Source organism: Carassius carassius, chromosome 19 (assembly GCF_963082965.1).
Source record: "Carassius carassius chromosome 19, fCarCar2.1, whole genome shotgun sequence".
NCBI lineage: Eukaryota > Metazoa > Chordata > Actinopteri > Cypriniformes > Cyprinidae > Carassius > Carassius carassius.
The window spans coordinates 16,124,119-16,139,537 of NC_081773.1; the positions used below are offsets into that span (position 1 = coordinate 16,124,119).

Genomic DNA, 15,419 nt, shown 5'->3' on the forward strand with positions numbered 1-15,419 from the left:
TTAATGGGTTTGTTAAAAAGTGTGTGTGGGGGGGGGGCTCTTTGTACGTGCAGGGAGGCATTCGCCTCAGTCTCAGGAAATGAACGGATGTTGGAGATAACGTTTATTTTATGTTAGATACTTACAGCCCAAAAAGATATCTAAGTTATGTATGTTATTCTATCACCATTGATTCCCATTATTCAGAAAATGACCTCTGGTCGAAACAGAAAAAATGTGGCGTATTTATCTTTGATAAGAGCACCACACCAGATTTCTAGGTGAGGCGTTTATTGCACAGTGTTTACTTTCTTGGTCACAGATCTATGAGTGAGTTAGTGTCTTTCCTTCTCCTTCTCTTTGTTCATTCAGACTATAGAGCAAGATTCAATACATTGTAAACATTCTAAGTCTGACATGGGTTTAAAACCTAGAATACATCATAAGACACAAATGTAGTAATTTACCCTAATGCACAATTTATGATTCTGATTACTGTGAGCTGTCTGCTGGATTATATTTATTTATAGTACTTCCATCCTGTACAGTTAGCATTAAAGGTATTATAAAAGCCAGCGTTATTTTATCATAGATATAGTATTTTTTATTATAATTATTAGTTTTAGATCATTTTTATTTCAGTTGTAGTTTTAGTAATTTTCGTATACATCAAGTTTAACTGAATGAAAATAATGAATGTTGCTGAAATAAAATAATTTTTTCATATTTTATTTCAGTTACATTTTATTTTACTATTATTATTTGTAAAGTTTATGGTTTTAGTTTTAGTTAACTGTAATGACTAAGCTGCTCTTTTCCATATGATAAAAGCAAATGAAGACTATAGAGCTTGACAGCCTCTGGTCTCCATCCAGTTTCAGTTTATGTAAAATTGCAGCATAAACATCCTTCAAAACATCTCGTTTTGTGTCATATAGTTTTGAAACAATATGAGTTTTTCTTGAGAGCAAATGATGACTGAAATTAAATTTTTGGTAGAGATATCCTTTAAACCTAGCATTCAGTGTGCAGTCTCTGTGTGTGTGTGTGTGTGTGTGTGTGTGTGTGTGTGTGTGTGTGTGTGTGTGTGTGTGTGTGTGTGTGTGTGTGTGTGTGTGTGTGTGTGTGTGTGTGTGTGTGTGTGTGTGCGTGCGTGCGTGGGTGTGTGTGTGTGGTGTTTGAGTCTTGCATGGTGCCACTGGAACAGATGAGCTGAGTTAACTTTTCAAACACTGATTTCCCTATGTCCCCAGTCTGCCAGACTGCGGAGAAGAGAAACACCAGCAGAGATTCATGAGGAAATGAAGAGACATTCAGGTGCATTCACACTGACACTGATACACCCCCCATTCCTTCACACAAACTGTTGCTGGTGTTGTCAAAATATGTCTTATGGGGACAGCTCATACATATGACAAATAAACATTATCAAACCCATGACTGATTGCAAGCTGATCAGACAATACTAAAATTGCATTCAGGGAAAAATGCGGTGGCACACTTTCACACTGACACTCTTTACTCACATTACTCTGATGGGCTGGGCTAAATACCTCGGCAACCAGGCCCCTCCCCTGGGTGTGTGGGGAGTTTTTAAGTGGAGTGTTGGGCATGTTGTTTTTAGAGAGGAGCAGAAGGCAGGAGAGTGTCTGTGAGAGTCAATCCTCATTCTGACCCTGTCATTCAAAACCACCAGCGTTGACTCCAGAATGGGTGAAGACTCCTCTCACGCCGAGCGAAGCACAGCAAACTTACCCAGGGAGGAAAGCACCCCGACACCACCAGCTCCAGATGCTCAGGATGCTCAGGATCTCCTCATTCCCAGCTTCAGTCCTGGCTCGATGCCCTCTTCCCCCGTCCACACCCTTTCCCGCCTGGGCTCCAAGTCCCCGACCAGCCCCACAGCCCCTGGCGGCCAGGTCAGCGCCATCACGGTGATGGCTCTGCTCGACAAGCTGGTGGTGATGATCGAGTCTGTGCAGGAGAACCAGCAGAAGATGGAGAAGAAGCAGGCCGAGCTGGAGGGGGCGGTGAGGATGGTGCAGGGTGATGTGACCCGGCTCACCAAGAACCACATGTCCACCGCCAACAGCGTGGGCAAGCTGCTGGAGCGCTCGCGCAAAACTGGCATCAATGTGAAGGAGGTGAGGGAGCGCCTGGATAGACAGAGCAGCCAGGTGAAGCGTCTGGAGGCCAACCACGCCCATCTGCTCAAGAGGAACCACTTTAAAGTGCTCATCTTTCAGGTGAGAAGAATGAGATCTTTCTACTGTTGAGGAGCCTTTAATGCTCTGAAGATGAACAAATCTAAATATATGTCTGAATGAAGTTCTTAACACCTGACAAACCTCATAACAAAAATATGTGTCAAAAATTATGTAAATATGTGGAGATTCTTGGACTTAAACATGGTAATTCAATATGAATATTGTGAATGGTATTCTCTCTCTCTCTCTCTATTCTAAACTTGGTATTTCTAAAGAATAGACCATAAAGAACTATAAAACATTTAAATGGTGGTGTAACAGGGTTTCCACAAAAATATGAAGCAGCACAACTGTCTTCAACAATGATAATAATAAGAAATGTTTCTTAAGCAGCAAATCAGTATATTATAATGATTTCAGAAGGATCACGTGACACTGATGACTGGAGTAATGGCTGCTGAAAAATCAGTTTTGCCAACCCAGGAATAAATGTTATTTATTTATTTACAGTTTAGAATATATTCAAATAGAAAGAAATTACAGAAAGATATACATACATATGAGAAATATGTCTGAATTAGGTTTTTCAATAGACCTGAGAAAACTGAAATGCTTAAAAATGCTTAAAACTTAACTATAGCGAACAGTAGTCTGTAATTCTGTCTTTAATGCAACAATTTTAAATTATGCACAAAATAACAGCAGGAAAAGTTCCATTAATTGTGTTTTTAAGGAATTTAAGTGATGTTTGACAGGACATGTATCTTGAATAAAACTAAAGTACGTGGGATTTCTTCATTTGACAGCAGCTGGGATGAAAGGTTTGGGCGAATTGCAGTCGAATGTTAATATGTGTGTGTGTCTAAGAACGTGTATTCAAGCAGAATGCATGTACAGTAAACAAGAGTTTCTATGGCTCTCACATTTTTCATAATTCCTTACCATATAGCTTAAAGATTACTGTGTTTACAATAGGCTCATTTGATTAAAAGCCCCTCCTAACAAATAAACATAAAACCAACTGAGATTGTAAAGTCAGGTCTTCTGGCTAAACCAGCTTTGTGACCTATGCTTTAGTTTGCACTAATCTTAGGTGAGGTGTTTTGTATGTTTAGGCGATGTCATTTTACACATTCGGGAGATGCTATTATACTTTATGCCGGTTGGTTAATGTGAAGGGTGCGTCGTGTTGATTTAAGCAGCTGCGTCGGTCTCATGCTTTTAGAAGTGTATTCTTATCTGATTGCCCTGGAGTAAGCCACATGCAGCTTTACACGCTGGGACAGTGATCTTTGACTTGTAGAAGCAGGTAGAGGCATTTCTTTGGGGTGTTATTTCTGCTTTTCAAAATGATTTCTGGGAATCAGTTTTCCTGAGGCAAATGTTAAGAGCTAAATGTCAAAGCGAGCATCAATAGATATGAAAACACAGACTTTTATCTAGCTCCTTTGAGACTCATATCCTAATACCTCATGTCAATGCCTGATCATTCATGAAGGCATGTCTCAAGTGGATTAATTTCCCATAAGAAGATAACTTTATTTTCTTGTTTCTTCATCAAGGTAACAGGCTGAGGTTAACAGTTTCTATGACTCAACTTAAGCATGCTAATTCAAAATGATTGACTTTTTCAGGAAATTGTGTTTAATAAAGTGTTTTATTAAAAGCACTCCATCATAGTAGAGAGAGTTGATTATCGGGGCGATGACTCTTGACTAATCCAGCTGTCAGAGAGGAAGGCCATGGGGCTGAACAGCGCAGCTAATGGCTGATCCCAAGTCTTAACCGTTCCCTTTGAGATCTAGCAGCAGGTGATTTTCTAAAGTGATAATCAGCCCATATGCAGCCTGTTAAAACCCTTTGGCATGAGTGCAGGCTTGCAGATTGTTTGCTGCAGGAGATAGTAATATCTAATTTGGGAATGTGTGCTGCAAGATGAAAAGAAAAGCTTTGCTATACACACACTAGCAATCCTGCTGTGTATTGTAAATCTTCTGAAATCCACTCTTTTTAAGAAATTAATGAATAATGAATTAATTTTTTAGCAGGGACACATTAAATTGATGGAAAATCGCAGTTAAGACATTAAAAAATGTAACAAAAGATCTAAAGATCCTAAAATGTATCACAGTTTGAATAAAATATTTAGCATTACAACGTTACATTCAAAATATACAATAATAATAATAATAATAACATATATATTTCACTAATATATTTCACTATATTTACTGTATTTTAATCAAATAAATACAGATTTGTGAGCGTAGACTACTTTGAAAAAACATTCAAAATCCCACTGAACAGTGTTTATATGCATATGTTTGCAATAGAGTACACACACACAATTAGTAAGTCTCAGGAAGGGGTGTGTGTGTGTGTGTGTGTGTGTGTGTGTGTGTGTGTGTGTGTGTGTGTGTGTGTGTGTGTGTGTGTGTGTGTGTGTGTGTGTGTGTGTGTGTGTGCTATTACAAATTGTCAGGAATGGAAAGGAACCAAGTTTCCACCTCAGAGTACAAATAAATATTAAAAAAGTGTAAATGTGACTTCTTTTTCTCATAATTGCAATTGCTTTTTTGTTTCATGTAATGCAACTTTGTTTCCTCTAATTGTGAATTTGTATCTCACAATGAGACTTTTTTTTTCAACTTTATTTCACAGTTAATCTTTTATTATTTATTATTGTTGCTTTAGTTCTTATACAATATTTTGGTTGAAATGCACTTTCCCAAGTGCCTCAAGGAGTGACAGAACAGCACAGGTATGTACTTTCCCTTCTTGTGTTGGTACATTGACATCTTTGGCATTGTAGCTGCAGGTGATGTTTTAAAAAAATTTGCACGTCAGTGCTATATTGACATGCCAATGAAATATAAAGGAACACTCCACTATTTTTGAAAATAGGCTAATTTTCCAACTCCCCTAGAGTTGTGTTTGACCAATTTTCGAATCCATTCAGTGGATCTCCGGGTGTAGTGTTAGATCTTTAGCTGTAGCTTAGCCTAGATCATTGAATCTGATTAGACTGTCAGCATCTTGCTAAAAATGACCAAAAAGTTTCGATATTTCTCCCATTTAAACCTCGACTCTTCTGTAGTTACATTGTGAACTAAGACCAATGGAAAATGAAAAGTAGCGATTTTCTAGGACAATATTGCTAGGAACTATAATTTCATTCTGGCGTAATAATCAAGGAAGTGTTCTGCCATACCACAGGTGCCGAAGGCAATGATATTATGCAGCGCCTAGAAAATCGCTACTTTTCATTTTCCATCGGTTGTAGTACACGATGTAACTACAGAAGAGTCGAGTTTTAAATGGGAGAAATATCAAAATTCTTTGGTCATTTTTTTGCGAAATGCTGACAGTCTAATCAGATTCAATGATCTGGATTAGAAAATGGTAAAACTCAACTCTAGGAGGGTTGGAAAATGAGCCTATTTTCAAAAATAGTGGAATGTTACTTTAATTCACTGGCTCTTTTGATTTCCTGGAAAGTGATGTGCATGTCCTTATATGATATAGGCCATTAAAACAATGGTGTATTGTTCTATGGAACAACAGTCTATTGAAAGTAAACACAGAATGCAAACACAAGGGAGAGCCATCTCAAATCTATTCTCTCACAGGAGTTTGTTTTGGAAGAGTGCTATTGCTCTTTGGTTGCGCATTTGCTTGTTTTGTGTCATTTTTGGCATCTGACGATGCTTACCCGCCTGTGTGGTAATTATAAACTTTCTGTGCACTGTGCAAAGGCATTTGGAGATGGAAGGTGTGGTTTGAACACACAAGAGTCCTCCAAAAGAAAGAAAAAAATGCAGTAAACACACTGAGTTTGGCACTGAAAATGCATGTGTGTGGGAGAGAGACAGTCTGGTCAACTGCCTAGTTTCCCTTAACTAGCACTAATGATCTACAGTAATCACTGCCCATGTAGGCCTCTATTTGTTTATGTTTAATGCATCACTGCTCTTTCTGTGTTCTCAAAAATACATCAGTGTTGATTCTTGAAAAATGGGTTCTACGTGCTGAGGCTCTTCGGTGCAGTAACTCTGGCCTGTGTTTGTGGTTGCCAGTGCTTGTGCAAAGATCATTAATTATGTTCACAACAATAATCTAGACAACTGCTCATAGTTTATGCTGTTTTTTCTAATCTAGATTGGTTTATGAATGCATGTTTTCCATGAAGCCTAGCAGACTGTGCTTTCTATACTTATAACATGCATCTTTAACGTCTTCACCATGACTTGCGAAATTTGGCAAGCTGTATGACTGATGGCAAACATGAGGCTTTTACGGATAGTCATAAAACATATTTTATTGCTTTTATGTTTTTGAAGGAAGGAACGTTTTGTTGGAACGTTTTGAAGGAACGAGATGTTTCTGCAGTGGGCGTTCACAAAAACATCTGATAACTGTCATTTTTTACACCTTTGTAGTCGCTCCGATTCCACTTATTAGTTCTAATCCTGTTAAATAAGGTTTATTTTGGCCCAGAGATGCCATGGAACGCCTTCATTAAGATGATGTAATTCTGCTGAGATCCAAATAATGCCACGTATGATTGGCCAGTCAGTCCATCAGCATGTGTTTAACTGTGCATTTTCGCATAAAGTAAATGTTTAATCCTCAAGATCAGGATATTCAATGAAAGGTAAAAACAAATATATTCACATGCAAATGTGAATTGTGGGAAAGTGACAATCTTTCAGGGAAGAAGAAGTAAAAAACAACAACCCGATATCCATTGTTTACAGGCCTTCCCGTTACGGGGAAAAGCTTTTTATAACGACGGCGCAGATTCTGATTATCAAAACAAAGTCAGTCTGATAATTCTGCACAATTACATCGGGTTATTATATAACAAAACACATTCTTTCATCAGTCAAAAGCATGACTTCCTTAAAGATTTGTATCCATTTCATGCAGTGAGTGAAGTGACATTCAGCCAAGTATGGTGACCCATACTCAGAATTTGTGCTCTGCATTTAACCCATCCGAAATGCACACACACAGAGCAGTGAACACACACACACACACACACTGTGAGCACACACCCAGAGCAGTGGGCAGCCATTTATGCTGCGGCACCCAGGGAGCAGTTGGGGGTTCGATGCCTTGCTCAAGGGCACCTAAGTCATGGTATTGAGGGTGGAGAGAGAACTGTACATGCTCTCCCCCCACCCACAATTCCTGCCGGCCCAGGACTCGAACTCACAACCTTTCGATTGGGAGTCCGACTCTCTAACCATTAGGCCACGACTTCCCCGAACAGTGCATGCTCATAGTTCAGTTTTCTCAACGACAAAGAGCATTCATGTGAATTTGAGTGTTGTTCTGATCTCATCACTGATTTTGACAGTGAGAGAAATATGTTTGCTTATTGTGTCCTGATTCAGATCGCAATTACAATATTTTATGAATTCCTGCATATTTTTAAGCTCGGTTGAAGTCCTTTCATTTTCATTCCTATGCTGTTCCCTGAGCTCCACCCTCAACCAACAAAGATTCAAGAAAGAAAGAAAGAAAGAAAGAAAGAAAACAAATCATGACTACTTCAAGGTCAGGGGATAGATTGTGATGGTGGAGGAAATAGCAGAGGAACAGAAGAGATAGAATGAACTGGATGAGAACAATGGAAAACAAACTGAAATTTGAGAGAGAGAGAGAGAGAGAGAGAGAGAGAGAGAGAGAGAGAGAGAGATCTTCTCTGCTCAGGCATGTTTCAGCTCAATGTGCTGGATTTCTGGTTTGACAACTTGACTCCTCCCTTTACCATTGTGCTAACATACAGCTGTTTGTTTTATACAATGCTTTGGAATACTTGATTCTTATTGGCCAAATGCAGCATTCTGCAGTCAAATATTTTTGTATAATGACATCCAAATATTTGACTGTTGCTCTAGCAACCTCCAACTCTTGTAGTAGCTTCATATCTCTCATATCACTCCACTGACAATATACAGCCTACAAACTCTAACTGAAGATGACTATAGCCTACTTTTATTCCTTTTTTATACTCATATTTTCAAGGATAAATAAAAACCCCTAATGTCTGACAGAGCTGATTTGGAATTTCAGAAGAAATGTGCTCGTATAATCCTGCTAAACACACTTTCCTGCCTCCTATAGCCATGATACCTCCAGCACACGGCTCAGTAACGTTTGCGAAATATCAAGGTTAAGAGCACTATGATTCATTTTGAACAGCATAGATGTTTGTCCAATCAAATGTTTTGAGGATTGAGAATGCAACTGACTAACAAGTAGCAAAGGTTCCCTGCTTATTATAATTAAAGCCTATTGGCTATTTGTTCAAACCGACAAGCCATTTGATATGCCCCACCCAAACCTACCATTTAAAAGAGAAATACGTCAAGGTGGAGATCTGAAAAGTCAAGCCCTGTGAAGCTGAAATGATCCAGACACACTCATTCTGCAGGTATTATTGGACTCACTCAAATAAATACAGTCTAATTAGAAAAATGATACTTCAGGGAGCATGACTAATCATGTGATTAATTCAAGCAGCCAGACAGAGACAATGAAGCTTTTTTAATATAAACCTGAGAGAGAAGGAGATGGAATCAGACCCCTCCTTTAGACAGGTACACCTCTCATCAAAAAAATAAAAAATAAATAAATACTCTTTAGTTGTGCAGGGCAGGAAACCTCTGCTATGCCGAATTCAGTTAGTTGAGAGTCCACAGATGGCCCTTTAAATATTACTTTCCCTTAGTTTTCACCACAGCGCTGCAGAGCGGAGGCTTTGATAGCACATTGCTTTGCCCGGCATCTCACTGAACTGTGTGTTCAAGCCAGTTGGCTGTTGATTTCCACTTATTCTCTCCATCTGGAGCAAGTCCAAAGATTCCCTGAACTTCTTCCACACATCAAACAGGTAACGGATGAGCGAACACATATTTGCCTGCCTTTTTTTATTATTTTTTTATGCAAAAGCCTGCCAAAGCTGATGGGGCGTCACATGTGAGCTGTATGTCATGTGTTTTATGTCTTAAAAATGTGTTACATAACTAATCTGACAGAGAATATGGCATCCATAGACATCCAATTTAGTCCTTATTTTAGTTAGACATCCATTTACTGACAAACAAAACATATGCAGATGGTGTAGACTTTTTCTGAGTCAGATTTGCATTAGAATGAACAGTTGCAGAATAATTTTCCCTGGATGAGAAGAAAAAATGCAAAGACAGTTTACTGTGCTTTTGTTGTTTTGTATCAGTGTTTTTTTTTTTTTTACAAGGCAGAATAGTATTGTAATATTGAGGGATTGTTTGTATTATATATTTTTAGTATTTCATAAATGTTGAACACACATTCGTATTTTGCTAATTGAAATAAAACTGAAACATAAAATATAATTATTAGATGAAAACAAATTATTTGAATTGCAAATTTGAAAAATTAAAACTGAAATAAACATAAACCTTAAAAATAACTTGTTTAAAATGATCAAACCTATAACAGTATGTAAATAATTCTTAAATACAACTGCATGTTATTTTAGTGTTTATATTTTTATATTATCCGATTATGGTTCTCCTTTTTGATTATTCTGTGACAGACTTTGAGAGCAGCTTCTGGCATATTCATGTCTGTCTCAAAACCACACTTTCCCTTAGCGAGAACAAATAAACTACTGCTAACATTCAGCAGTGACACATCCTCCTTTTGAGTCTTTTCTTTTTAATAGTCCTGTCCTCTATTGTTCAAATACTTGTCTATTCTCTGCTTCTTTCCTGTGCTTTCTGCTGCTCGTGTTGTCTGTTCAGATCCTACGAGCCTGATTGAGAGAGACACACACATACACACCATTTCTCATCTCTTTCGATGTTTCCACTCCAAAAGGTCTGGAGGCCTCCAGCGGGGCGCATTAATTATCCAGGCTCCCATTACACACTACACCAGAGGTATCGGCATGTGACACAATGTTTTCAAAAGTTCTCCCTCTCTCTATCCTTCAGTCCCCTCCTCTTTCTCTTCCTCTGTCCATTGTGTATTTAGATAAAGGTCAAAATCTGAATGGCAAATGTCTTGATTTATCACTGTGTTACAAGAGACAGGGCTGAGAAACAAATGTTTAAGAAATGTTGATACACAGCAGGATCAGAAAAACTGGAGCAACTTTAACTAAGCATGCAAATGACAAATGAAGAGTGAAACTAACAAAACGGAGACTCCCTTCTTTGGTTCAAAATGTGAATAGAGAAAATAAAAATGTCAACTTGAATGATGTCATTACCATTTAAAATATGCATCATTATATAGATTATAAAATTTGTACTGTTGAGACACTTTTAATAAAGCATTCAGATTGGGGTCAGTCTACTACTGTGTGAAATATGAGAGAAATTTGTGTATTTCATATGTGCTCTTTATATCTGACAAGGACCTCAAGACACAAACTAATTAGATTTGAGATGAATCAACATATTTCAACAGGAAATAATTTTACGGAGTTAACCTTTTTTATTTTTTTTTTATTTAACATCTCCTACTTCAGTTATTTAAAATATAACACTGATAACAGAATATAAATGTGTTGCCTGAGTTTCACTCTATTATTAATTATGAAATGGAATACAAATATAGCCGTTACCAGGTTATCACAAATTAAAAGCTGATACTTTTATAGAAGTAACTGAACACACAGCCAACTCCCAGCTTTGGTTTCCATGTAGCTCGTGAACTTGAGGGGTGTTACTCTGAACATTTGCTCATGAAGAAACTGGTTAGCCCAGAGTCAACACTGGTTTGGACTGGATCTCTGCCCTCAGGGCGATACTTGCTATTATATATATATATATATATATATATATATATATATATATAATGAGTGAGCTTAATTCTAAGCACATCTAAAAAAACTGAAATAAGCGATTTATAGAGTAGAAAATGTCTTGACTTGAAAAATACAAATTTTCCAGAGACAGGAGCATCTGAACATCTAATACGCCACAATTTTCAGAATATACTTCTGCTTGCAGTTTCATGTTGAAGTACTGGCATACAGTAACAAATCTGTCATTTAGATGTTTAGAGCTTGGAGAAAATGGTACATGCTCTGAATTGTGTGCTTAGTGCCCTTATAGAGGGAGCAGGTGAGCGTGCAAAAGCTCCACTCGTGCTGCTAATCCGCCCTTCCCTGAGGGTCAGATCTTCAATTTACTCCTTAAGCGTGAAGCATAACCCCTGTAAACCTCAGCAGCCGTGTCTGAGGTGTGTGTCAGGGGTCTGCGTGTGTGAGGGAAGAGCAGCGTCAAGAGAATATTCTGCTGTCTGTGTGTCAGAGAGACATTTGAAAGGGTGTGGCATATTTAGTGATCTTTTTGCTGTTGATTTATTTCAGTGATTTAATGGTTATTTGATTATGCAAAAGATAGCATTTGTATATATTTATTTATATACACACATAATCAAACAAATATAAGCAATAAATGGATAAAGATTTCATTCACACCATGCAGTACACCCAAAAATCTTGACTTGACTTCACAAAATACATTTTTGTTTGTGAAATATGATTTAAGTTTGCCTTGTTTTGCATATGCATGTCATTTTTAAATAAAATATTTTTAAAAGGAATTTGACTTGATTTGATTTGTTTGTGGAAGAGAATATTCCACTGTGTGTGTGTGAGAGAGAGAGATTTGAAAGGGTGTGGCATATCTGATGTTTTTTTTTTATTTCAGTGATTAAATGATTGAGTACATATTTAATCATGCATAAGGTAAACATAATTTATATTCCGTGTCCATGCCTAATCAAGGTAAAGAAACAGACAAAGAAGAAAGGAACAAGAATGATTGCATTCAACATATATTGAGCTATGCAGTATACCCAAAAATCTTGATTTAGATTGCTCAGTGAAATACATGCAAGTTATAAATCATAGCTTTTTAAAAGGAATTTGGCAGGACCAGTATACCTCAACCTCTTGCCATCAATCCTTTTTATTATTTTTTTTGAGTAACTCCAACACAATGCCTCCACATGCCTTGGGTATAGCTTGCTCTGCAACAAACTGGTTTTTCAGTAGATTGCACAATTCAAAAAAAAAAAAAAAGACAAACTGACTCATCTATTTGTTTTGTTTATTAATACAAAAGTAGTGTGTGAACCTGAAACTAATCTTTACAGTTTAGTATGTTGTTAGCATAGGGAACCCAAGGTTGTGGGTTCGATTCCCACAAAATGCATAAACTGATAAACTGCAATGCAATGTTATCGGCTAAAATAATCACGTTTATAACACGTTTAAATACAGGTTATATTAGAATTGTACTGTAACAAATTATCTGCACTGTAATCTTTAAGGCAGATCTTTACACACTGAACCGTTCAGTCATTCTTAAATGCATTTTCTTTTTCTCTAATTTCAGGAGGACAGTGAAATCCCCTCCACTCTGCTTACTAAAGATGGCCTGACCTCCACCTCTCAAGATGAGATCGGTCCATCTGCACCAACTCCGCTCACTGATTTAAACCGTTCTCAAGAAGAAGGCCTGCAGACCATCAGCCTCACCTCCGATGACGACGAGGAAAAAGGTGCAACGAGTCCTCTGGCAGAGGGTGGTGACGATTCATTAGATCTGCATGAAGAGAGCTTCCCAGGCTTGGGAAGCGAACATCTGGAGCGTTCTCGTGCTGACAAGTTCAAGCGCTCCAGTCTGAAGAAGGTGGATAGTCTAAAAAAGGCCTTCTCACGAAGCAGCATCGAGAAGAAGATCAACAAGATCGTGCCTCCAGAACAGCGCGAGAAGATCAGGAAAAGCTTCATCCCCAACCATCCAAAGAGCCCCTCTTCCAAGAGCTCATCCTTCCATGTCTCTCCAATGACCTTCAATGTAAAGAAGGTACGAAATGGAGATGCTGACTCCTCCCAGCAGCCTGGGAGCTCACCGAGGAACCTCAGCCCGGTGGAAGTTCCCAACATTGGGGGACCTGATGGTGAGCTGCCCCTGGCTGAGTTACACTCCTCAGGTGAGAAAACAAATGGAGATGACCTTCGCAGCCCTTCCACCCCGGGCAGCGGGGATGGAGAGGTGTTCATCACAGATGAGGGTGGAGATCTCGAGAACGGTCCATCTGCAACCCTGGCTGAAGAAGAAGTGGCTAACGAAGATGATGACACTGATGGTAATGAAGAAAACGGGAAGGAGGAAAAGGCTGAGGAGAAAGATGCGAGACCTGCAGAAGAAGCGTCCGTGTCTCCGCTGTCGACTGCAGCTACTGTTGAGCTACCTTCTTAGATATAGCTGTGTTTCTACTCCTCTGACTTCAATCCACTTCTGAGACTTTGGGAAGCGTAGTTACTCCCTTGTGTCACTGTTATATTGTTCCCAAGCTTGTTTAATGTTAGCATGTCTGCTAAAATAACATATTGCCCTGAATTAATCCCTAATATAATGTAACTATAACATATTGTGTTAAATTCAGAAATTAAGCACATTCTTGTAGGAGGAAATTCCTTTTAGATTCCATTTCAAATAGATTCTGTTTAAAAGCCCTGAGAATGGTACAGCAGTTCAGACCACTGTGACCACAATGATACACCAAAATAGCTATACTTTTCTGTGGGAGCCTGTGAATAGCATGGAATTGACTGAACTGAAATGCCGGAACTCTCACTCTTTGTGTGTAGGAGAGGCAATGTGTACCAATCTGTCCTTTGTTATGCTGGAGTCCACACTCCCTTCTGTCAGTGTACATAAAATGTAGTATTAAATTGCAAACAAAAAAGTACTATCATTATTATTATGGTTTTTGGAGACAGTACTTTGAAAAAAAAAATTTGGTTACAACATGGAACATAATTACTGCACAATTGTACCACCACAGTTCGTTTTGTATGGTATGAAACAGACAACTACAAAAGACAAGAGGTGTTGACAAAGTTATGTTTTTGTTTTTTTATAACTTTTATTAAAATATTTAGCAGCACTCCGTCTCAAGGCTTGAATAAGTAGTTGTCTATGAGGACTGACAGCAGTGCTTGGCACAGTGGGAAGGAAGCGTGTTTACAAAATGTCTGGGGAAAAGCCAGCACAATTGACTGCCATCTCCATGGCAACCTTGCCCGCTGCCAACAACTCTCCAATTACTGCTATAGTGCAAGGCAAGGGCACTCATACACAGCCTGATGAATACAAACGTACAGTGAAGCAGAAGTATTTTTGTAGTCAAACATTCCATACTACTGATCTAATAACTTCATATTCTGCTAAACACTAACATTATTTAGATGATACAGTGGTAAAAACTCTATACTCAGACATCAGACCTGTGAAAATAAAAACTGCTGCCATATATATGAGTTGTAGCTGGGGTTTGCGGGGCCCTGGTGCTGGTCGTACCCGTGGGCCCTGTTTGAAATTGTGTAATAGCACAAATAAATATGTTTAAGGTTTTTCAAGTGTATAGGTGTCCAGGTTGTTATTTTTATTTATTGTTATTTTTCTGTATTTGGCTGAGCAGTAGTTTGGTTGGCTCGCCATTGTAATAGATTTCTATAATACGTAAAATATAAGCTCGACCAAAGTTGTAGTGGTGTTAGCATGTCATCCTTCAAACAATCTTAACCCAAAATACTGTCTGTGAGACCAGACCTTTATAGCTGGTAACAAATGTGCTACAAATAATACAAGACCCCATGGAGAGCCAATAATAATGTAACCTCATGATGACCTGATAGGACCTCTCCCATGGAGAGCCCATGATGCATTGACCTAATGCTCACCTAATGGGCTAAATACATGGGCCATTTGAGTCACCCTTTTGTAAACAGTTTGAGTTGATTGCATCTGAGACACAGTCACAATGTAAATGCATCTGACTAAAGATACACATAATCTTTAAAGGTACAGAACCTAAATATGTGTTATTTGTGCAGTAACTGTACCAAATGTAAGCTAGCTAAACCAGCCCTCATTACTAGCTCAAATAAGTTAAAGGGTTAGTTCACCCAAAAATTAAAATTAGCCCATAAATTACTCACCCTCAACTCATCCTAGGTGTATATGACTTTCTTCTTTCAGACGAATCCAGTCGGACTCATATAAAAAATTGTCTTTGATCTTTTTTTAAGCTGTTTAATGGTATTCAGCAGGTGTTACAGTGTATCAGTCCAGAAGAAGAGAAATAAAATGTTCCCATCCTTAATAAAAAGTGTTTCACATTAGGGTTGTGCCGATAGACGATAGTATCGTG

At 38.3% G+C, this 15,419-nt stretch overlaps 1 protein-coding gene across 1 annotated transcript; it reads left to right on the forward strand.

Annotated features, from left to right (window-relative positions):
- The first annotated feature begins 1,589 nt into the window (after positions 1 to 1,589).
- cavin2a (caveolae associated protein 2a) lies at positions 1,590 to 13,710 on the forward strand. The gene is made up of 2 exons (XM_059499973.1): positions 1,590 to 2,225; positions 12,593 to 13,710. The coding sequence occupies exons 1-2, from the start codon at positions 1,689 to 1,691 to the stop codon at positions 13,460 to 13,462; spliced, it is 1,407 nt and encodes a 468-aa protein (XP_059355956.1). The 5' UTR covers positions 1,590 to 1,688; the 3' UTR covers positions 13,463 to 13,710.
- The last annotated feature ends 1,709 nt before the right edge of the window (positions 13,711 to 15,419 follow it).

Bases quoted from the DNA above. Each gene is read 5' to 3' on its own strand.
- cavin2a (XM_059499973.1), top strand. From the start codon at position 1,689: ATGGGTGAAGACTCCTCTCACGCCGAGCGAAGCACAGCAAACTTACCC. The intron at 2,226-12,592 runs GTGAGAAGAATG...CTCTAATTTCAG, and splicing joins TTAAAGTGCTCATCTTTCAG to GAGGACAGTGAAATCCCCTC.